This window comes from Zophobas morio, unplaced genomic scaffold (assembly GCF_036711695.1).
Source record: "Zophobas morio isolate AGI-343-1 ecotype UQ-CSIRO unplaced genomic scaffold, CSIRO_AGI_Zmor_V1 ptg000011l, whole genome shotgun sequence".
NCBI lineage: Eukaryota > Metazoa > Arthropoda > Insecta > Coleoptera > Tenebrionidae > Zophobas > Zophobas morio.
In genome coordinates, this window is record NW_026972116.1 from 24,807,272 (window position 1) to 24,825,524 (window position 18,253).

General features: G+C 33.5%; 3 protein-coding genes across 3 annotated transcripts in view; 2 read left to right on the plus strand and 1 right to left on the minus strand.

The window, feature by feature from the left end:
- LOC135127258 (uncharacterized) overlaps nucleotides 1–6,538 on the plus strand; it is a 72,140-nt gene extending 65,602 nt beyond the window's left edge. The window contains exons 7-11 of the mRNA XM_064053690.1: nucleotides 44–177; nucleotides 226–365; nucleotides 418–644; nucleotides 5,740–5,929; nucleotides 5,978–6,538. Of these exons, the coding sequence (XP_063909760.1) occupies nucleotides 44–177; nucleotides 226–365; nucleotides 418–644; nucleotides 5,740–5,929; nucleotides 5,978–6,129 (843 nt within the window). The 3' untranslated portion in view covers nucleotides 6,130–6,538. The remainder of the gene's footprint in view (nucleotides 1–43; nucleotides 178–225; nucleotides 366–417; nucleotides 645–5,739; nucleotides 5,930–5,977) is intronic.
- On the minus strand, nucleotides 6,525–7,824 carry LOC135127261 (exosome complex component RRP4). The gene is made up of 5 exons (XM_064053692.1): nucleotides 7,551–7,824; nucleotides 7,264–7,501; nucleotides 7,077–7,211; nucleotides 6,846–7,025; nucleotides 6,525–6,783 (listed from the first exon to the last, which is right to left on the minus strand). Exons 1-5 carry the CDS (start codon nucleotides 7,673–7,675, stop codon nucleotides 6,571–6,573), a joined length of 891 nt encoding a protein of 296 aa, XP_063909762.1. The 5' UTR covers nucleotides 7,676–7,824; the 3' UTR covers nucleotides 6,525–6,570.
- A 103-nt stretch (nucleotides 7,825–7,927) lies between these two features.
- Nucleotides 7,928–14,598, plus strand: LOC135127259 (endoplasmic reticulum lectin 1). Its single transcript, XM_064053691.1, has 2 exons — nucleotides 7,928–8,424; nucleotides 13,472–14,598. The coding sequence occupies exons 1-2, from the start codon at nucleotides 8,123–8,125 to the stop codon at nucleotides 14,562–14,564; spliced, it is 1,395 nt and encodes a 464-aa protein (XP_063909761.1). The 5' UTR covers nucleotides 7,928–8,122; the 3' UTR covers nucleotides 14,565–14,598.
- The last annotated feature ends 3,655 nt before the right edge of the window (nucleotides 14,599–18,253 follow it).

Here is an 18,253-nt window from a genome sequence, read left to right on the forward strand (position 1 = left end):
GTAGCGACGGGTTTCCAAGAGCGCAAATGATTCAAGCTTTCAGATCGGAGTCTATAGTAACACTGTCGTCTTGCAACACCACAGTGTCGTTATGACCAAAGCCGACAAGATTTACAAGGTTAAGTGTACCTACGACATGTCGTCGAAGAACATCACGTTCGGAATGATGCCCATCAGGTAAAACCGCTTGTCTTGTTGATCACAGCAATAAAACGATTTTTGCAGAGATCCTGAGATGATCAGTATCACGTCTGCACCTGAAGCTCCTCCACCGAGGATTCGCATCTTGGACAGCCGGTCCCGGGAGGTCGAGACGGTTCGTATTGGGGACAAGCTTACCTTCAGGATCGAAATTCCGGAAGATAGTGAGTTGAATGACGATTTTGGAGAGGGTGCAAGTACATGGTTGTGTTTCAGCTCCGTATGGTATTTTTGCTAGGAGCTGCGTGGCTATGGCTAAGGATTCGAAGAGTACCTTCCAGATTATCGACGATGAAGGGTGTCCTGTTGATCCTAGTATATTCCCGGCGTTTACTCCCGACGGTAACGCGCTCCAGTCGATTTATGAGGCGTTCAGGTTCACGGAGTCGTACGGAGTTATCTTCCAGTGCAACGTGAAGTACTGTCTTGGGCCCTGTGAACCCGTGAGTACCCGTATTTAATAACGGTTAAACAGACTTGTTTAAAGTGTTTTCTTGTGTAGCAACAGTTGCTCGTGCTTCTAATTCCTTGTTGGTAGTAATTTCACTCATGTAGCAACTGTTTTCCAAGAAGAGTTCTAACCTTCTGGTGCAGTTTCTAATTGGAGGATTAATATAACGTTTTAAAATCTTTTCCGTTTGTTCTTACACGAACAGGGTTCTAAACATGGAAAGAAGCAAAGACGTGTTTCAGATTACTCGTGTTTATACTAGCTGTTAATGGAGTTTCCCAGATACCAAGACCCTAAAGGGAATATCTTGTACACAACATTTTTAGTACTTCACTGATTGTTGTCAATATTTTTTGTACCTGTATTAAGGATATCGTGTAGATGGTAAAACGCACATGTGTTTTATTTGAAGGTTACAGAAATCATGATAAATCGTTAATCAAAATCTACTCGTTTGTGCACCCCCCTCCCCGCCAAATAATGACGTCATCTTACATTTTTGCCAAATAATAATGTTGTTTAAATTTTATGAAATAACATGCTCGTCGATGTGTGATTTATGAATTCGTGTTGAGTTTTACTCTTGGTCTCCCGTTTCCGTCTGTCTGTATCCATTTTTATTAGACACATAATCTCCGAAACTGCTGGACCGATTCTTGTCAAATTTTGTACATATGTTAGAAATATCTTGTATACGGTTAAATACTAACCAAAATTTGGATAATCATCCCCACCAACAATTTGATGACGTCATCTCCAAAATTTATAATTAATAGTTTTTTTAATTCAATAAAATAATTTACTCTTGTGCTTGTGGTGTGTGAACCCGTGTCGAATTTTCACCCTAGACATCCCGAATTTTTGTAAAAAATAAAAAACTAAATAACAATATATTGCAATATAACTTTGAAACTGCAAAACCGATTGCTCGGAAATCTTGTAAATATTTTACGGTTATCGTAATCATGGTAAATCGTTATGCAAATTTTATTCGTTTACCTCTTCAAAACGTGCCAAAATATGTTTTACCTTAGTAAGTACTAGCAGTCTTATTTGAGCAAGTACTGAGAAAATAAAGGGCGGGTGGGCGGGCCTAGTACTTGCTAACGTAAGTCTTATTTTGGCAGATGACATATCCTCTGAGAAAACAGGGGGCGGGTGGGCGGGGTTAGTCCTTGTTAAGGAAAGACGGTTTTTTCAAATGACATACCCTCTATGAAAGTAAAGGGTGGGTAGCGGGCCTAGTACTTGTTAAAATAAAACTAATTTTGTCCCTATTAATCTTGTAAAAACTTATGAAATTTAAAGGGGTTAAATTGCTACGTCTACCCGAAATTTGCAAAATATGATGAGTTTTTACTTGTGATTTATCATTGCATTCATATTTTTTAGACATTCTTACACAGGTGGCCCAAAAAAATTAATGAAGGTGTCAATTTATTTTATTGATTAAATCAGGATCAGCTCACTCCATTTTCCCAGAAAATTTTGGAAATACAATAGTGTTATTTTTCTTATTACAGTACACCAATCCAAATTCTGTACAGTAAAAACTCAACTCAAAAATACTTGATATTTTTCATTGTACTTTAGGTGCGAAGGAAGTTCTGTCAAAACAACTTTAGACCATTTTTTTTAAGAATGTGAAACCTTCTCGGTGGCGCTAAGTGTCTTTTTTTAAGATGAAACTTTCTCGGGGGCCCCAACTGTCTTTTTGGAAGAATATGAACCTTCTCGGCATCTCCAACTGTCTTTTTTTTTTTTTTAAATGTGAAACCTTCTCAGGGATTCCGATTGTTTTTTTTTTAAGAATGTAAAACCTTCTCGGGGACACCAAGTGTCTTTTTTTTTAATAAAATGAAACCTTGTCGGGGGTCCCAATTGTCCTTTTTTGAAAGAATATGAACCTCCTCGGATTTCCCAGCTGACTTTTTTTGTAAATGTAAAACTGTTTTGGGGACCTCAAGTATCTTTTTTTTAATAAGATGAAACCTTCTCGGGGGGCCCAATTGTTTTTTTAAGAACGTTACTCTTTCTTGAGAGTCCCAATTGTCTTTTTTTAAAGGTCAAACCTTCTCGTGGGCCTTAACTCTTTTTTTTAATGTCAAATCTTCCCGGGGTCCACAGCTGTCTCGCGGCCACAGCTGTTTTTTTTTTAAGAATGTGAAATCTTTTCGGAGGCCACAGCTGTCTTTTTTTAAAAAATGTGAAACCTTCTCGGGGGTCCCAATTGTTCTTTTTTTAAAAAAGTGAAACCTTCTCGGGGACACCAAGTGTCTTTTTTTTAACAAGATGAAACCTTCTCAGTGGCCCCAACTGTCTTTTTTTGAAAGAATGTGAACCTTCTCGGGGTCCCCAGCTGTCATTTTTTAAAAAATGTGAAACCTTCTCGGAGTCCCAATTGTTCTTTTTTTAAAAAAGCGAAACCTTCTTGGGGACACCAAGTGTCTTTTTTTAATAAGATGAAACCTTGTTAGGGGTCCCAATTGTCCCTTTTTGAAAGAATATGAACCTTCTCGGAATTTCCGGTTGTCTTTTCTTTTATGTGAAACCGTTTTAGGGTCCCAATTGTTTTTTTTTTCACGTGAAACCTTCTCGGGGACCTCAAGTATTCTTTTTAAGAAAATGAAACCTTGTCAAGGGCCCCAACTTTCTTTTTTTGAAAGAATATGAACATTCTTGAGATTACCAACTGTCTTTTTTTAGGAAAGTTAAACCTTCTCGAGGGTCCCAATTCTCTTTTTTTAAGAATATGAACCTTCTCGGAATTCCCCGCTCTCATTTTTTTAAATGTGAAACCTTCTCGGGGTCCCAACTGTTCTTTTTTTTTAAGAAAGCGAAACCTTCTTGGGGACACCAAATGTCTTTTTTTAATAAGATGAAACCTTGTTGGGAGTCCCAACTGTCCGTTTTTGAAAGAATATGAACCTTCTCGGAATTTCCGATTGTCTTTTGTTTTATGTGAAACCGTTTTAGAAACCAATTGTTTTTTTTTTTCAAGTGAAACCTTCTCGGGGACCTCAAGTATCCTTTTTAAGAAAATGAAACCTTGCCAGGGGCCCCAACTTTCTTTTTTTGAAAGAATATGAACCTTCTTGAGATTACCAGCTGTCTTTTTTTTAGGAAAGTTAAACCTTCTCGAGGGTCTCAATTGTCTTTTTTTTAAGAATATGAACCTTCTTGGAATTCCCAGCTATCTTTTTTTTAAATGTGACACTTTTTCGGGGTCCCAATTGTTCTTTTTTTAAGAAGGCGAAACCTTCTCGGGGACACCAAGTGTCTTTTTTTTTAATAAGATGAAACCTTGTCGGGGTCCCAATTGTCTTTTTTTTGAAAGAATATGAACCTTCTCGAAATTCCCAGCTGTCTTTTTTTTAATGTGAAAACGTTTTGGGGTCCCAATTGTTTTTTTTTTTCAAGTGAAACCTTCTCGGGGACCTCAAGTGTCTTTTTTAAGAAGATGAAACCTTCTCAGGAGCACCAACTTTCTTTTTTTGAAAAAAAGAATACGAACCTTCTTGAGATTACCAGCTGTCTTTTTTTTTTAGGAAAGTTAAACCTTCTCGAGGGTTCCAATTTTTTTTTTTTTTAAGGTGAAACCTTCTCGGAGGCTTCAACTTTTTTTTTAATGTGAAACCTTACCGACTGTCTTTTTTTTTAAGAAAGTGAAACCTTCTCGGGGACCCCAAGTATCTTTCTTTTTAAGAAGGTAAAACCTTCTCCAAGACCCCAACTGCTTTTTTTAATATGAAACCTTCTCCAGGGCTCCAACTGTTTTTTTTTTAATGTGAAACCTTCTCGGGGCCCCCAACTGTTTTTTTTTTTTAATGTGAAACCGTCTCCGAGGCCCCAACTATCTTTTTTTAATGTGAAACCTTCTCGGGGGCGCCACTGTTTTTTTTCTTTATGTGAAACCTTCTCGGGAACCCCAACTGTCGTTTTTTTAATGTGAAATCTTCTCTAGGGCTCCAACTACCTTTTCGGGGACCCCATTGTCTTTTTCTTAATGTGAAACCTTCTCTATGCCCCCCAACTGTTATTTTTTTAATGTGAAACCTTCTCGGGGGCCCCAACTGCCTTTTTTTAAAGGAGAAACCATCTCGAGGACTCCAAGTATCTTTTTTTAAGAAGATAAAACCTTCTCCAAGGCCCCAAACGTCTTTTTTAATGTGAAACTTTCTCCGTGGCCCCAACTGTCTCTTTTTTAATGTGAAACCTTCTCTAGGGCCCAAATGTTTTTCCTTAATGGGAAACCTTCTCGGGGACCCCATTATCTTTTTCTTAATATGAAACCTTCTCTAGGGCCCCCAACTGTTTTTTTTTTAATGTGAAACCTTCTCGGGGGCCCCAACTGCCTTTTTTTAAAGAAGAAACCATCTCGGGGACTCCAAGTATCTTTTTTTAACAAGATAAAACCTTGTCCAATGCCCCAACTGTTTTTTTTTTATGCGAAACCTTCTCCGAGGCCCCAACTGTCTTTTTTTAATGTGAAACCTTCTCCAGGGCTCCAACTGTTTTTTTCCTTAATGTGAAACCTTCTCGGGGGCGCCACTATCTTTTTCTTAAGGTGAAACCTTCTCTAGGGCCCCCAACTGTTATTTTTTTAATGTGAAACCTTCTCGGAGGTCCCAACTGTCTTTTTTTTTAATGTGAAACCTTCTCTAGGGCTCCAACTGTTTTTTTTTTCTTAATGTGAAACCTTCTCGGGGACCCCATTGTCTTTTTCTTAATGTGAAACCTTCTCTAGGGCCCCCAACTGTTATTTTTTTAATGTGAAACCTTCTCGGGGGCCCCAACTGCCTTTTTTTAAAGGAGAAACCTTCTCGAGGATCCCAAGTATCTTTTTTTTAAGAAGATAAAACCTTGTCCAAGGCCCCAACTGCTTTTTTTTATGTGAAACCTTCTCGGGCCCACCAACTATCTCTTTTTTTAAGGAGAAACCTTCTCGTAGGCCCCACCTGTCTTCTTTAAAATTGTGGCCCCAACTGTATTTTTTATAAATTTTTCAAAGAAGCACGATTTGTTGGGCGAAAAAAACTGTGTGAAAATGACTTTGGACCAATGTTTTTAACTCTTTCTTTTTTCAGGCTGTATGTGAATGGGGCCGTGACTCCCTCGAATCCTGGGGCAGAAGGAAGAGATCCGTCAGCAACGTGACCGACGAAGAAAAGGAAGAAGACATGACGCTCAGCCAAGAAATCCTCGTCCTGGACTTCGGCGACGACAAGCAGTCCGAGTTCCTCAAAAGCGAGCTCTCGAGCGCCGAATTCGGAAAAGGTGCTTCGCCCCCCTTGACCCGACCTTCGCTCATTCCTTTCTTTGCAGACAAAACCGTGACGATCATCGAACCCTGCCCGACGAAGACGTCCGTGCTAGCCTTGGGGGTCACCTGTGCCTTATTAGTTCTCCTCTACATCAGCACCCTCTTCTGCTACTACATGAAGAAGTGGTTAAACCCGGGAAAGCACATCGCTTAAGTGTTCAAAGACACTCCGGTGCTCTAGACTAAATCCGTTTGATCTTTCTGTTGAGTTGACGATAATTGTGATATAGTTAACTCGAGATGAGATGTCAAATGCTAGGGACAGTCCCAGACTCAAGCAATGTATTTTTAAGCAACTTCGGGGAGGTGGCGGCTCTGGTGATGGAAGCTTTGTGTAATTTTACCGTTGCAAAAAATTAGGTTATGATCTCTAACTTCTGCACTGACTCCCGTTCCTATAACGATTTTGTGACGGTAAAACTGTCTCTAATACTCCTCCTTTCGGTTATTTATATTATTTATTTTCGTGTATATATCTGAATTTACATTAAGTTTATTTATACCACTTATTTTATATAACAAGTTCTTAAGTCAGATTTAAATAGACGATTTTTACAAAACAATCTTTATTTATTTATTTATTTGTTACAAACTATTATGAGTTCTCGGCCATACTTAAGCGATCTTGTGTCAAGATAGCGACATCTACCATCGCTTCAGGAACTAACAATTCAGGAACACTGTATTTCTGGGATTCTTCAAAAGCATATAAGATGCTGGTGTCAAACAACATCATCTTACTCTGAGTGAGGGCTAGAATGCAATTTCTAAGTCGCGCAATCGTCTCCCGTTCAGGCCTAGACACCACCTGCAATAAATAACTAATTTTAGAAAAACTTAGCAACAAAAAAGAAACTAAAAAAATGTTACCTCTTCCAAATTCTGGACAAAGCCTCCTACGCCATCTTCAGAATTAGTAACTGTTGGATAAATCCAAATGAAACCATTATTCCCCAAGATAATACTAGCCCCCACATACAAATTGTGAAAATGTGTCTTGCTCCGTTTTATCAACGACGGAAAAACCTTAATTAGGACACCCTGTGACAACTAATAAAAACAAAACTTACAAAAAACTCAAAAAAAAAATTGAATCAGTACTTTTCCATATTTCAAACTTCTAGTATGTAAAGATAATGAACCATCTGAAAAAACACTCTGAACCTCTGCACTTATAAGATCGCCTTCTTGAAGATATTGTCTCATCATGTGTTCATCTTCAGCTGATCTTCTCCTCTAACACAATACAAAATATAAATAAAGATATGATTGTTAAAAAAATACCCACCAATTCCCCCCCTGGTAAATTCACAGAAGACAACAACAGCACGGAATCTAAGCGCGAATTAGTGTCAACTTTCCACCGCTTCTGTTGTACTTCCGTAATTCGCCCCACAACCACATCACCGACTTCTCCATTGTACCGACTCTTCAAAGGCCGGATTGAAATTAAATTGTTGACTTGTTCCTTCACTCCGGCCACTGAAGATTTTAAAAAACCCTCCTCTTCGTAAGTTCCATGCCCTCTACAAGTTTAAATCTAGATTAAGTTGGTACAACATGATTGTTTCTAACCTCATAAATTCGTTCTGCTCTGTGATGACTTGTCCGGGGGTGAAAATTTTCGGCACTCTTCTATTAACAGCCACTGAGGCGTTAACCCGGTGGGCGGCGAGCCTAATGTGAATTTTTTGCGGCATTTTAAAAAATATATAATCAAAATATAAACATTGAGGTTAGAATGACAACCACATTGGTAACTTTTGGTGATTTTAGCTGCACGTAGTTGGTTACCAACTGACGTCACACAGACACAAAAATAAGTTAAATAGAGTTTTTATGTTTTTAACCACGATTTTACGTACTAAATGCAACTTTAGTAGTGTTAATAAAAGCGACTTTTTTCATGTAGCTTTTACTTTACTGTTAGTGTGACAACGAATACAACTATAGGGAAATGTTATTTGTATAGTTGGTTGCGTGTTTTTATTTTTGTTCAATACTGAGTCCAAACGTCAAAAAAGTAAGGTTACCCAAATGTCACGTCATTAGTGGTTGTTGTGTTATCATTCAATAATAATATTCCCTGACGTGGAATGATAACTTAAGTATTTATTTTGTATGGGTATGCACAGAGTGGGATAAAAATGCATTGTTTGGCATTTTTGCTGGTCCCTCTTGCTGTGTGGGGGCACGACATTAAGGGGTTTGACGATACTGTGTTGTTTGACATACACTGGCCAGGTGACAGCGTAGAAAACGTAGATTTGGGCGATCCTGAAGATATGATTGTTGTGAGTTCCCATCAGGAGAAGTACCGATGTGTTTTACCCAACATTCAGGAGAAGGAGAGTACTAGTGAAGAGAAGTACGAAGGGCCTACAGCTTTCGAGCTAATTTCGCCCTTGTTTATTCAGAGTTCTTGTACTTATCGACTGGAGTCGTATTGGTAAGCATAGAGTCGGGTTACAATATCCAGTTCTGTCTTAAAAAAGTACAATTTTTGTCAATATCATAACACGACTAAATTGGAGAGTGGTTATTTTTTTTGACAAGCTAAGCTATTTTATGATTAAACAATATTTTTTTAAGAATTTTTTGTTTCAGAATTATCTTGAAGAAACCAAAATTTACTAATTTCCATTTTTTTTTAATTTGTAGGTATTTTTGTGTAACCACAAACCGAGAAAAATATAGATCGAGTATCCAGAGACGTTCATCTGCGAATGTAACGTGTTTTTTTTTATTTTTCAGTGCTATTGCATGTCAAAATTGTGTCATAATTGTCAGGTATTCAGCAGTATGACCAATTTGAGATCTGATTTTATGCTTCAGTTAAATTAGTTGAGTCAAAAATAGGGAGTTAAAATAGAATTTTGTGCTAAATGACTTGCTAATTTTCGTGTAAAAGTTTTATTTATAAACAAATTAGTGGATATATTTTTTAAAGACTGACCCAAGTGACATTCAAGAACCAAAATTTAAACTTTTCTTAAAACTTTGATAACTTATCTATTTCAAAATTTTTGCTTAGTAAATCCTATATCTAAAATGCACTATATTTGGGGTTTATCAATGTATTAATTTTTTCGTTTTCATGTTGTTTTACTTGCCACTTTTGGTTGGTGCGTTTGTTGTCGCACCTTATTTGACATTTTTTATGCTTTTTTCGTTGCCTCTTTTTGTGTCCATTTTTTTCCACTTCTTTTTAATTATTTTGTCGTTTTTTTGGCTCTTTTGTTCTTTTTTTATCACTTTTTTTCCGTCATCGTTGTCATCACTTTCTTATCACGTTTTTCTATGGGTATTCTGTTGTCTTCTTTTGTCGTTGTTTTCGTCGCTTTCCTTTCACCTTTTCTTCTTTTTGTATTTATTTTATATATTTTTTGTTTCTCATTTTTGTCGCTGTTTTTGTGTGATTATTTTGCAGGATTTTTTTCGTTTTTTGTGTTTTTTTTATCATTTTTTTTCCTATTTTTTGCCCTTTGTCACTATTTTATCGTATCTTAGCGCTTTTTTTGTTCCCTTTTTTAATGCCCTCTTTTTACCTTTTTTATCGCACTTTTTTCATCAACTTTTGTCGCGATTTTTTGTGACTTTTTTATAGCATCTTTTGTCGTTACTTTTATCAGATTTTTATGGCTTTTTTTTGTTTTTGATTTACTCTTTTTAACATTTTTTTATATTTTTTGTCCCTTGTTGCTTTCTTTTTTGATCCTTTTTCTGTTTACTTTTTTCACTGTTGAAGTTTGTCGCCTTGTTTGCCTGTTTTTTCGCTTTTTATGCCTTTTTTGTTCCTTTTAGTATCCTCTTTTTTGACACTCATTTTTTTATCGTTTCTGTTGTCAATTTTATATTCACCCTTGTCCTTTTTATCGCTTTTTTCGAAATTTTGATCGTTTTTCCTGTTTTTTTTTGAATTTTTTTTTTTTACATTTTTAATTTTTTTTTATATATTTTAGTGACTTTTCGCCTTTTTATTTCGTGTTTTTGTCATTTTTTGCCTTTTTATCGCTTTTAAGGTACCTTTTTTCTCGCTTTTTTTAATCAACTTTTCTTACGTTTTTTTGTGGCTTTTTATAGCATGTTTTATCGTACGTATGATATTTTTGATCAATTTTTTTTTCAGCTTTTCTTTTTATCGTATTTTTTGACAATGATTTTTTATTTTTTTGCCCGTCTTATTGTTTTTTTGTAATTTTTCTTTGTCGCTAATTTTTCTTTTCTTGAAGCTTTTTGACTCCCTTCCATTTTTTCATTTTTTTCATTATTATTTTAGTTTTTTTTTCATCTCGTTTTTTCGTGTTTTTGCCATTTTTTGTCACTGTTTTGCTTTATTATCGCCTTTCTGACGCCTTTTTTAAATCTTTTTTCAATCAACTTTTACCACGTGTTTTTGTGGCTTTTTTATCGCATCTTTTGTCGTTATTTTTATCAGATTTTTATGCCCTTTTTTGTTTACTTTTTTTGTACCTTTTATTATATTTTTTATTCCTTCTTATCTTTTTGGTGTCTTTTTTGTTTTCTTTTTTCATTATTTTGATCGTTTTTCTTGCGTCTTTTTTTGGAGCCTTTTTTGTTCCTTTTATTGTCCCCTTTTTTGTCACTCATTTTTTATCATTTTTCTATCCACCTTTGTCCTTTTTATCGCTTTTCTACCACTTTTTGACCCTTTTTTTACACCTTTTCTTTCATCGCGTTTTTCGCGATTTTTTTACTTTCTTTTTTCCATTTTTTATACATTTTAATGACTTTTTATTTTGTGTTTTTGTGATCTTTCTTTGTGAATTTTTTTACTTTTTATGGCTTAGATGGTGCCTTTTTTTCTTTTTCTGTCTTTTTAACACCGCTTTTGCATTGTTGTTTGATCCATATTTTTAATCTTTTTCTGCTTTTTTATTTTTCAAGGTTTTTTGTGGCTTTTTATGGTATTTTTTGACACTGTTTTCTGATTTTTTTTTGCCCTTCTTATCGTATTTTTTTGTAATTTTCTTTGTCATTAATTTTTCTTTTCTTGTTTGGAGCTTTTTTGACCTCCTTCAATTTTTTTCATTTTTTTTAATAATTATTGTTTTAGTTTTTTTTATCTCTTTTTTTTCGTGTTTTTGCCACTTTCTTTGTCACTGATTTGCTTTATTATCGCCTTTCTGGCACCTTTTTTAAATCTTTTTTCAATGAACTTTTGTCACGTGTTTTCGTGGCTTTTTTATCGCATTATTTGTTATTTGTCATTTTTTTATCAGATTTTTATTGCCTTTCTTGTTTTTTCTTTACTTTTTTTGTACCTTTTTTATATTTTTGTGTCCTTTTTATCATCTTTTTGGTGTCTTTTTTGTTTTCTTTTTTCACTGTTTTGATCGTTTTTTGCGTCTTTTTTTGGAGTCTTTTTTTGACTCCCCTTTTTTATTTTATATCTTTTTTTTATCGTCGCCTTTTTTTTGTCAGTGTTTGTCGCTGTTTATGCCTTTTTTGTTCCTTTTATTATCCCCTTTTTTGTCACTCATTTTTTATTGTTTTTCTGTCCACCTTTGTCCTTTTTATCGCTTTTCTTGTTTTTTTTTAGGATTTTTTGACTTTCTTTTTTCCATTTTTTTATATATTTTAGTGACTTTTTCCTTCGTGTTTTTGTGATCTTTCTTTGTGAATTTTTTGACTTTATGGCTTTGGTGGTGCCTTTTTTTCTCTTTTTTAGCACCGCTTTTGCATTGTTTTTTGATCCATATTTTTAATCTTTTTCTGCTTTTTTTATCAACTTTTTTTAAGTTTTTTTGTGGCTTTTTATCGCATGTTTTGTCGTTGTTTTTATCATATTTTTAGTGATTTTTTAGCTTTTCCTTTTATCGTATTTTTTGACACTGTTTTCTGATCTTTTTGTCCTTCTTATCGTCTTTTTTTGTAATTTTCTTTGTTGCTAATTTTTCTTTTCTTGTTTGGAGCTTTTTTGACTCCCTTTCATTTTTTTCATTTTTATTTTATAATTATTTTAGTTTTTTTCATCTTTTTTTTTGTGTTTTTGTCACTTTCTTTGTCACTGTTTTGCTTTATTATCATCTTTCTGGCGCCTTTTTTAAATTTTTTTTCAATGAACTTTTGTCACGTGTTTTCGTGGCTTTTTTATCGCATCATTTGTGTTTTTTTTTTATCAAATTTTTATGGCCTTTTTTGTTTTTTCTTTACTTTTTTGTACCTTTTTTTATATTTTTGTATCCTTGTTATGGTTTTTCTTTTTTTTATTTTATCTTTTTTTTTATTATTGCCTTTTTTGCCTGTTTTTGTCTCTTTTTATGCCTTTTTTGTTCCTTTTATTATCCCATTTTTTGTCACTCCTTTTTTAAAGTTTATTGTCAACTTCGTATCCATCTTTGTCCTTTTTATTGTTTTTTGTCACTTTTTTGGCCCTTTTTAACGCTTTATTTGACTTTTCCATTTTTTATCCAAATTAGTGACTTTTCTTCTTTTTATCGCATGTTTTGTCCGTTATTTTTATCAATTTTTGGTAATTTTTTATCGTATTTTTTTGACATTTCTTATTTTCTTGTTTTGCGGCTTTTTGGAACTTCCGTTTTTTTTCAACTTTTCCATTTTTTTTCATACTTTTTTTTCGTGTTTTTGCCACTTTTTCGTCACTTTTTTGCTTTTTTATCACCTTTTTGACGTCTTTTTTAAACCTTTTTTCAATCAACTTTCGTCACGTGTTTTTGTGGCTTTTTTTATCCCATATTTTGTCGTTATTTTTATCATATTTTTGCGGCCTTTTTTTGTTTTTTTTTAATACATCTTTTTTCGTTTATTTTTATTCATTTTTTATCGCCTTTTAGACATTTGGCGTTCTTTTGCCCTTTTTCATCGTCTTTGGGGGTTTTTATCGCTTGTTCTGTTTTTATCTTTTTTATCGCTTAATTTGCCTGTTTGCCGTTTGTTATACCTTTTTCGTTCCGTTTAATGTTCCGTTTTGTCGTCTTTTTTTCCGATTAAATAAAGGAACAAACGAAAAATCAATAAAAAAATTAGATATAAAGGCAAACAATCTTTTTTGTTCTCTTTTTTTTTCTTGCTTTTTTCTTTGTCGCCTGTTTTTACACCTTTTTGGCCATTTGCTCTTTTTTATTTTTATTTATTTCGCTTTTTTGTGAGCTTTTTGTCGCTTTTTATCTCTTTCTTTTATTATTATTATTTTCTTCCCTTTCTTCGTTGACATTTTTTTGTCATTTTTCTTGTCAAAAAACATTTCCAACAAAATTTGATTACGAAAAATTCACTTCAAACTTTACCACACCATGCTCCCTTACCACAAAAAAAAAATCAAAATTCATCTAAGAAATTGGATTTCTTTGATTGTGTTTCAAGGGCGAGGAAAGTTCTGTCTAAATAATTTTAGACCAGTTTTTGTACTTTTTTTTGCCTCCACGTTAATTTTCATTCCTCTGTTGGTCCATTTAATGCGATATTATTCTTTTAAAAAAGATTATTGCTTGTACAAAAAAAAAATCTTTCAGGACCTATGAAGTCTGCCACGGCCGCTTCATCCGCCAATACCACGAAGACCGCGAAGGCAAAAAGGTCAAGCTCCAAGAATACACCCTCGGCCGCTGGGACGAAAAACTCTACGAGAAAAAACTGGCCGAGGCGAAAGAGGCCGAAAAGGACAAAAACGCGCTAATCCCCGTCAAAAAAATCGACAACGTCAACCTGCCCTACGTGGAAATCCTCATGGGCAACGGCACCCAGTGCGACCTCAACCAAAACCGACCCCGCCAAACCCGCGTCCTCTACGTCTGCTACGTCCACGGCAAGCACGAAGTCTACTCTCTCAAAGAAACCTCCACCTGCCAGTACGAGATCATCATCCTGTCACCCCTCGTCTGCGCCCACCCCAAGTACAAGCCCAAGGAAACCGGCGAGAACAAAATCAACTGCATGCCTGTGGGGGAACACCCGCAGCGTCCGTACAACCTCATGAAGATGAAAGTGGAAAGCACGAAACTCCGGCGCAAATCCGACCTAGACAGGATCAAAATCGAGTTCGTACCGCCGCCGGAGTTCTCCGAGAAGGAGGAGACCACCAAAGCACCCGAAAGCAAGCCGCAGGATACTTCTCCGGTGGAGAGTTTCCTGGCGGGGAAGAACTGCCTGACGGGAGGAACGGGCTGGTGGAGGTACGAGTTCTGCTACGGGAAGTCCGTGGAGCAGTACCACATCGAGAAGGACGGGTCCAAGATCACGATCAAGTTAGGGACCTTCAACAAGAAGAAGCACTTGGAGTGGATGGAGAAGCACCCTCACAAGAGGCCGAAGCCGCTGGCGCAGAGGAACCAGCTGTCGCACTTCTACTCAGACGGTACTGTGTGCGACAAGACGGAGAAGCCGAGGCAGACTGAGGTGAAATTGAAGTGCTTGGAGGACACTTCGAATTTGAATACGGTGTCGTTGTATTTGTTGGAGCCGAAGTACTGTGAGTATATTCTGGGGGTGGAGTCGCCGCTGGTGTGCGACATTCTGGCTAGGGCTGACGAGAACGGACTCGTTGACGTGGGGGACGACGAGGGGGTGTTTGAGAGCGAAGTACCGACTGTGAACATTAGGTTGTGAGTGTGGAATTTGTTGAATAAAGTTTTTTGGAAAAGGGGTGTTTTATTTCAGTACCAATCAAACTGTGAGTCTGCAGAATTATAACGTGCACAGACTTAATTCTGTATTTGTAGTTTATGATACCGTTTTGTTAAAAAAATCAAAACTATAAAGCAAATCATTTGAAACATACGCCTAGCACGCTTTTTTACATTTACTTTATTTTAACTTCTAGATTAAAATAATAAAACCGGTAGAATCAAATTTTGTAATTTTTGGAAAAGCTGGATATGTTTCCATTACTTGATTTTTCAGTTTTCCGATATTTCAGATCGTTGATTTTTCTATTTTTAGATATTTTAGTTTTGAAAATTTTCAGTTTTTTTATTCCTTAATTTTTTGAAATCTCGATTTTCCGTTGTTTCAATTTTACGTTTTTTAAATTTTTTGATTCTTTAGCTTTTCGTTTTTTAAATTTGTCCGTTTTACAGGTTTTCAATTTTTTACGTTTCTAAATTTTCGTTTCATCGATTTTTCGAATTCCCAATTTTCGTTTAATCCATTTTTCGACGTTGCAGTTCTCAATTTTGTTTTTTTCCACTTTTGTTGGTTTTTCAATTTTTAAAATTTTTGATTTTTCGATTTTTCAATATTTCTGCTTTTAGTTTTTCGATAGGCTATGGTTTTTTAATTTTCGATTTTAAACTTTTGGACGTTTCAATTTTGGAATTTTTCAATTCATTTATTTTTTAGATTTTTCGATTTCGGTTTTTTAGATTGTGGATTTTTCGATTTCTACGTTTTTTTCCGTTTTTCAATTTTTCGATTTTTAGAATTTCTAATTTTTCAATTTTTCGATTTTTCTACTTTCCAATTTCTCGACATCTCGATTTATCTATTTTAAAGATTTTGCTCAATTTTTTGAATTCTCAATTTCTCAATTAATCCATTTTTCGAATTTTCTATTCTTAAATTTTTCGATATTTTAGTTATGGAATTCTTCAGTTTTTTTTATTCTTCATTTATTCGATTTTTCAATTTCCCGATTTTTAATTTTTCAATTTTTCGATGACTCGATTTTTCAAGATTTCAATTTTGGGATTTTCCATTTCTTCAGTTTCTCGATTTTTCAAATTTTCGATGGCCTAATTTTTCTATTTCTCGGTTTCCCGATTTTCCGATATTTCAGTTTTACGATTTTTCAATTTCTTATTCTTCAATTTTTCGATTTTAAATTTTTCCATTGTCAAATTTTCATTTTTTTTTGTTTTGTGGATTTTTCAAATTCTCGATTTCTCGATTAATCCGTTTTTCCATTTTGATGTTTCAATTTTCCAGTTTTTCAATGTTTGGAATTTTCAAGTTTTTGATTTTTCGATTTTTCAACTTTCGGTTTCTCACTTTTTCGTTGTTTAAGTTTTGGGATCTTTTAAGTTTTCGATTTTTCGGTTTACAAAAATTATTAACCTTTCAGTATTTAACTTTTGGAATTTTTCAATTTTTCGATTCTTAGATTTTTCGATTTTTTGATTTCTCAATTTCTTGATCCTTTTGAATTTTTCGATGTTTTGATGTTTGATTTCTCGATTTTTCAATTTTTCAGTTTCTAGATTTATGTAGAATTGAGTGTTTCGATTATTCAATTTCCCAATTTTTTGATTTTTCTTTTTCTTCGATAATTTAAAATTTTTCTATTTTTAGTTTTTCGTATGGGCTATGGTTTTTCAATTTTCGGTGTTAAAATTTTGAACTTTTCAATTTTGGGATTTTTCAATTTAACTATTTTTCAATTTTTTGATTTCTTAAATTTTGCATTTTTCGATTCTAAACTTTTGGACGTTTCAATTTTGGAATTTTTCAATTCATCTATTTTTAAAATTTTTCGATTTCGGTTGTTTAGATTGTGGATTTTTCGATTTCTCCGTTTTTTTTTTCCGTTTTTCAATTTTTCGATGACTCAGTTTTTCAAGATTTCAATTTTGGGATTTTCTATTTCTTCAGTTTCTCGATTTTTCAAATTTTCGATTGCCCTATTTTTCGGTTTCCCGATTTTTCGATATTTCAGTTTTACGATTTTTCAATTTCTTTATTCTTCAATTTTTCGATTTGAAACTTTTATATTGTCAAATTTTCACTTTTTTTTGTTTTGTCGATTTTTCAAATTCTCGATTTCTCGATTAATGCATTTTTCGACATTTCGATGTTTCAATTTTCCAGTTTTTGGATGTTAATTTTCAAGTTTTTGATTTTTTGATTTCGATTTTTCAAATTTTCGATTTTCCACTTTTTCGTTGTTTAAGTTTTGGGATCTTTTAAGTTTTCGATTTTTCGGTTTACAAAAATTATTAATCTTTCGGTATTTAAGTTTTGGAATTTTTCAATTTTTCGATCCTTAAATTTTTCGATTTTTTTTTTGAGGTTGTTGGATTCTAAATTTTTCAATTTTTCGATTTTTTGGAGTTTCAATGTACCGATTTCTCGATTCTACAATTTTTCGATATTTTAAATTTTAGATTTCTGAATTTTTTGGATGCTTCGATTACTCGGTTTCTCGGTATTAGATTTTTCAGTTCTCCAATTTTTCGATTGTTAAAATTTTTGATTTTTCGATTGTTAGAAATTTTGATTATTCGATTTTTGAATTTTTCTATGTTTCGATTATTCAATTTCCCATTTTTCCGATTTTTCAGTTTTTTTATTTTTCTTTTTCTTCCATAATTTAAAATTTTTCTATTTTTAGTTTTTCGTATGGGCTATGGTTGTTCAATTTTAGATGTTAAAATTTTGAACATTTCAATTTTGGGATTTTTCAATTTAACTATTTTTAAATGTTTCGATTTTTTGAATTTTGGATTTTTCGATTTCTGTTTTTTTTTCAGTTTTTCGATTTTTCAATTTTTTGATTTCTTAAATTTTGCACTTTTCGATTTTACGATTTCTGATGTTTCGATTGCTCGAATTTTTAATTTTCCAATTTTACGATTTTTCTAATTCCCAATTTGTGAACATCTCGGTTTATCCATTTTTAAGATTGTACCCAATTTTTCGAATTCTCAATTTCTCAGTTAATCCATTTTTCACCTTTTCAGTTCTCAGTTTTTCGAATTTTCTATTTTTAAATTTTTCGATATTTTAGTTATGGAATTCTTCAATTTTTTTATTCTTGACGTATTCGATTTTTCAATTTATATACTCAATTTTTCTAATTTTCAATTGCTCAATTTTACGATTTTTTTTTTATTTTCTATTTGTCAAATTTTCAATTTTTGCGTTTCTAGTTTTTAATTTGTCGATTTTTCGAATTCTAAATTTCTCGATGAATCCATTTTTCGACTTTTCTATGTATCGATTTTCGATATTTTCAAATTTTCGAGTTTTCAATTTTTTGATTTTTTAAATTTTAGTTTCTTGGATTTTAAATTTTTCAATTTTTTTAAGTTTTAATGTAGCGATTTCTCGATTCTTCACTTTTTGGCTATTTTTAGATTTATGAAATTTTTGATTTTTCAATTTTTGAATTTTTCGGTTTTTTAATATTTGAATTCTTGATTTTTCAGTTTCTAGATTTATCGAGATTTCAATTTTTTGCAGATTTTTCGATTTCCCGATTTTTCTTTGTTTCTATTTTGGAATTTTGTCAATTTTTTAAAATTTCTTTTTTATTGATTTATAAAAATTATTCAATATTTTGATGTTTCAATTTTTGAATT

What these genes read in the sequence shown, in the direction of transcription:
- LOC135127261 (XM_064053692.1), bottom strand. Translation starts at nt 7,675, where the DNA reads ATGCCGCAAAAAATTCACATTAGGCTCGCCGCCCACCGGGTTAACGCC. An exon ending in GAGCAGAACGAATTTATGAG is followed by an intron (nt 7,502 to 7,550) that starts GTTAGAAACAAT and finishes TTAAACTTGTAG; the next exon opens with AGGGCATGGAACTTACGAAG. An exon ending in TTGTCCAGAATTTGGAAGAG is followed by an intron (nt 6,784 to 6,845) that starts GTAACATTTTTT and finishes TATTTATTGCAG; the next exon opens with GTGGTGTCTAGGCCTGAACG.
- LOC135127259 (XM_064053691.1), top strand. Translation starts at nt 8,123, where the DNA reads ATGCATTGTTTGGCATTTTTGCTGGTCCCTCTTGCTGTGTGGGGGCAC. An exon ending in TATCGACTGGAGTCGTATTG is followed by an intron (nt 8,425 to 13,471) that starts GTAAGCATAGAG and finishes AAAATCTTTCAG; the next exon opens with GACCTATGAAGTCTGCCACG.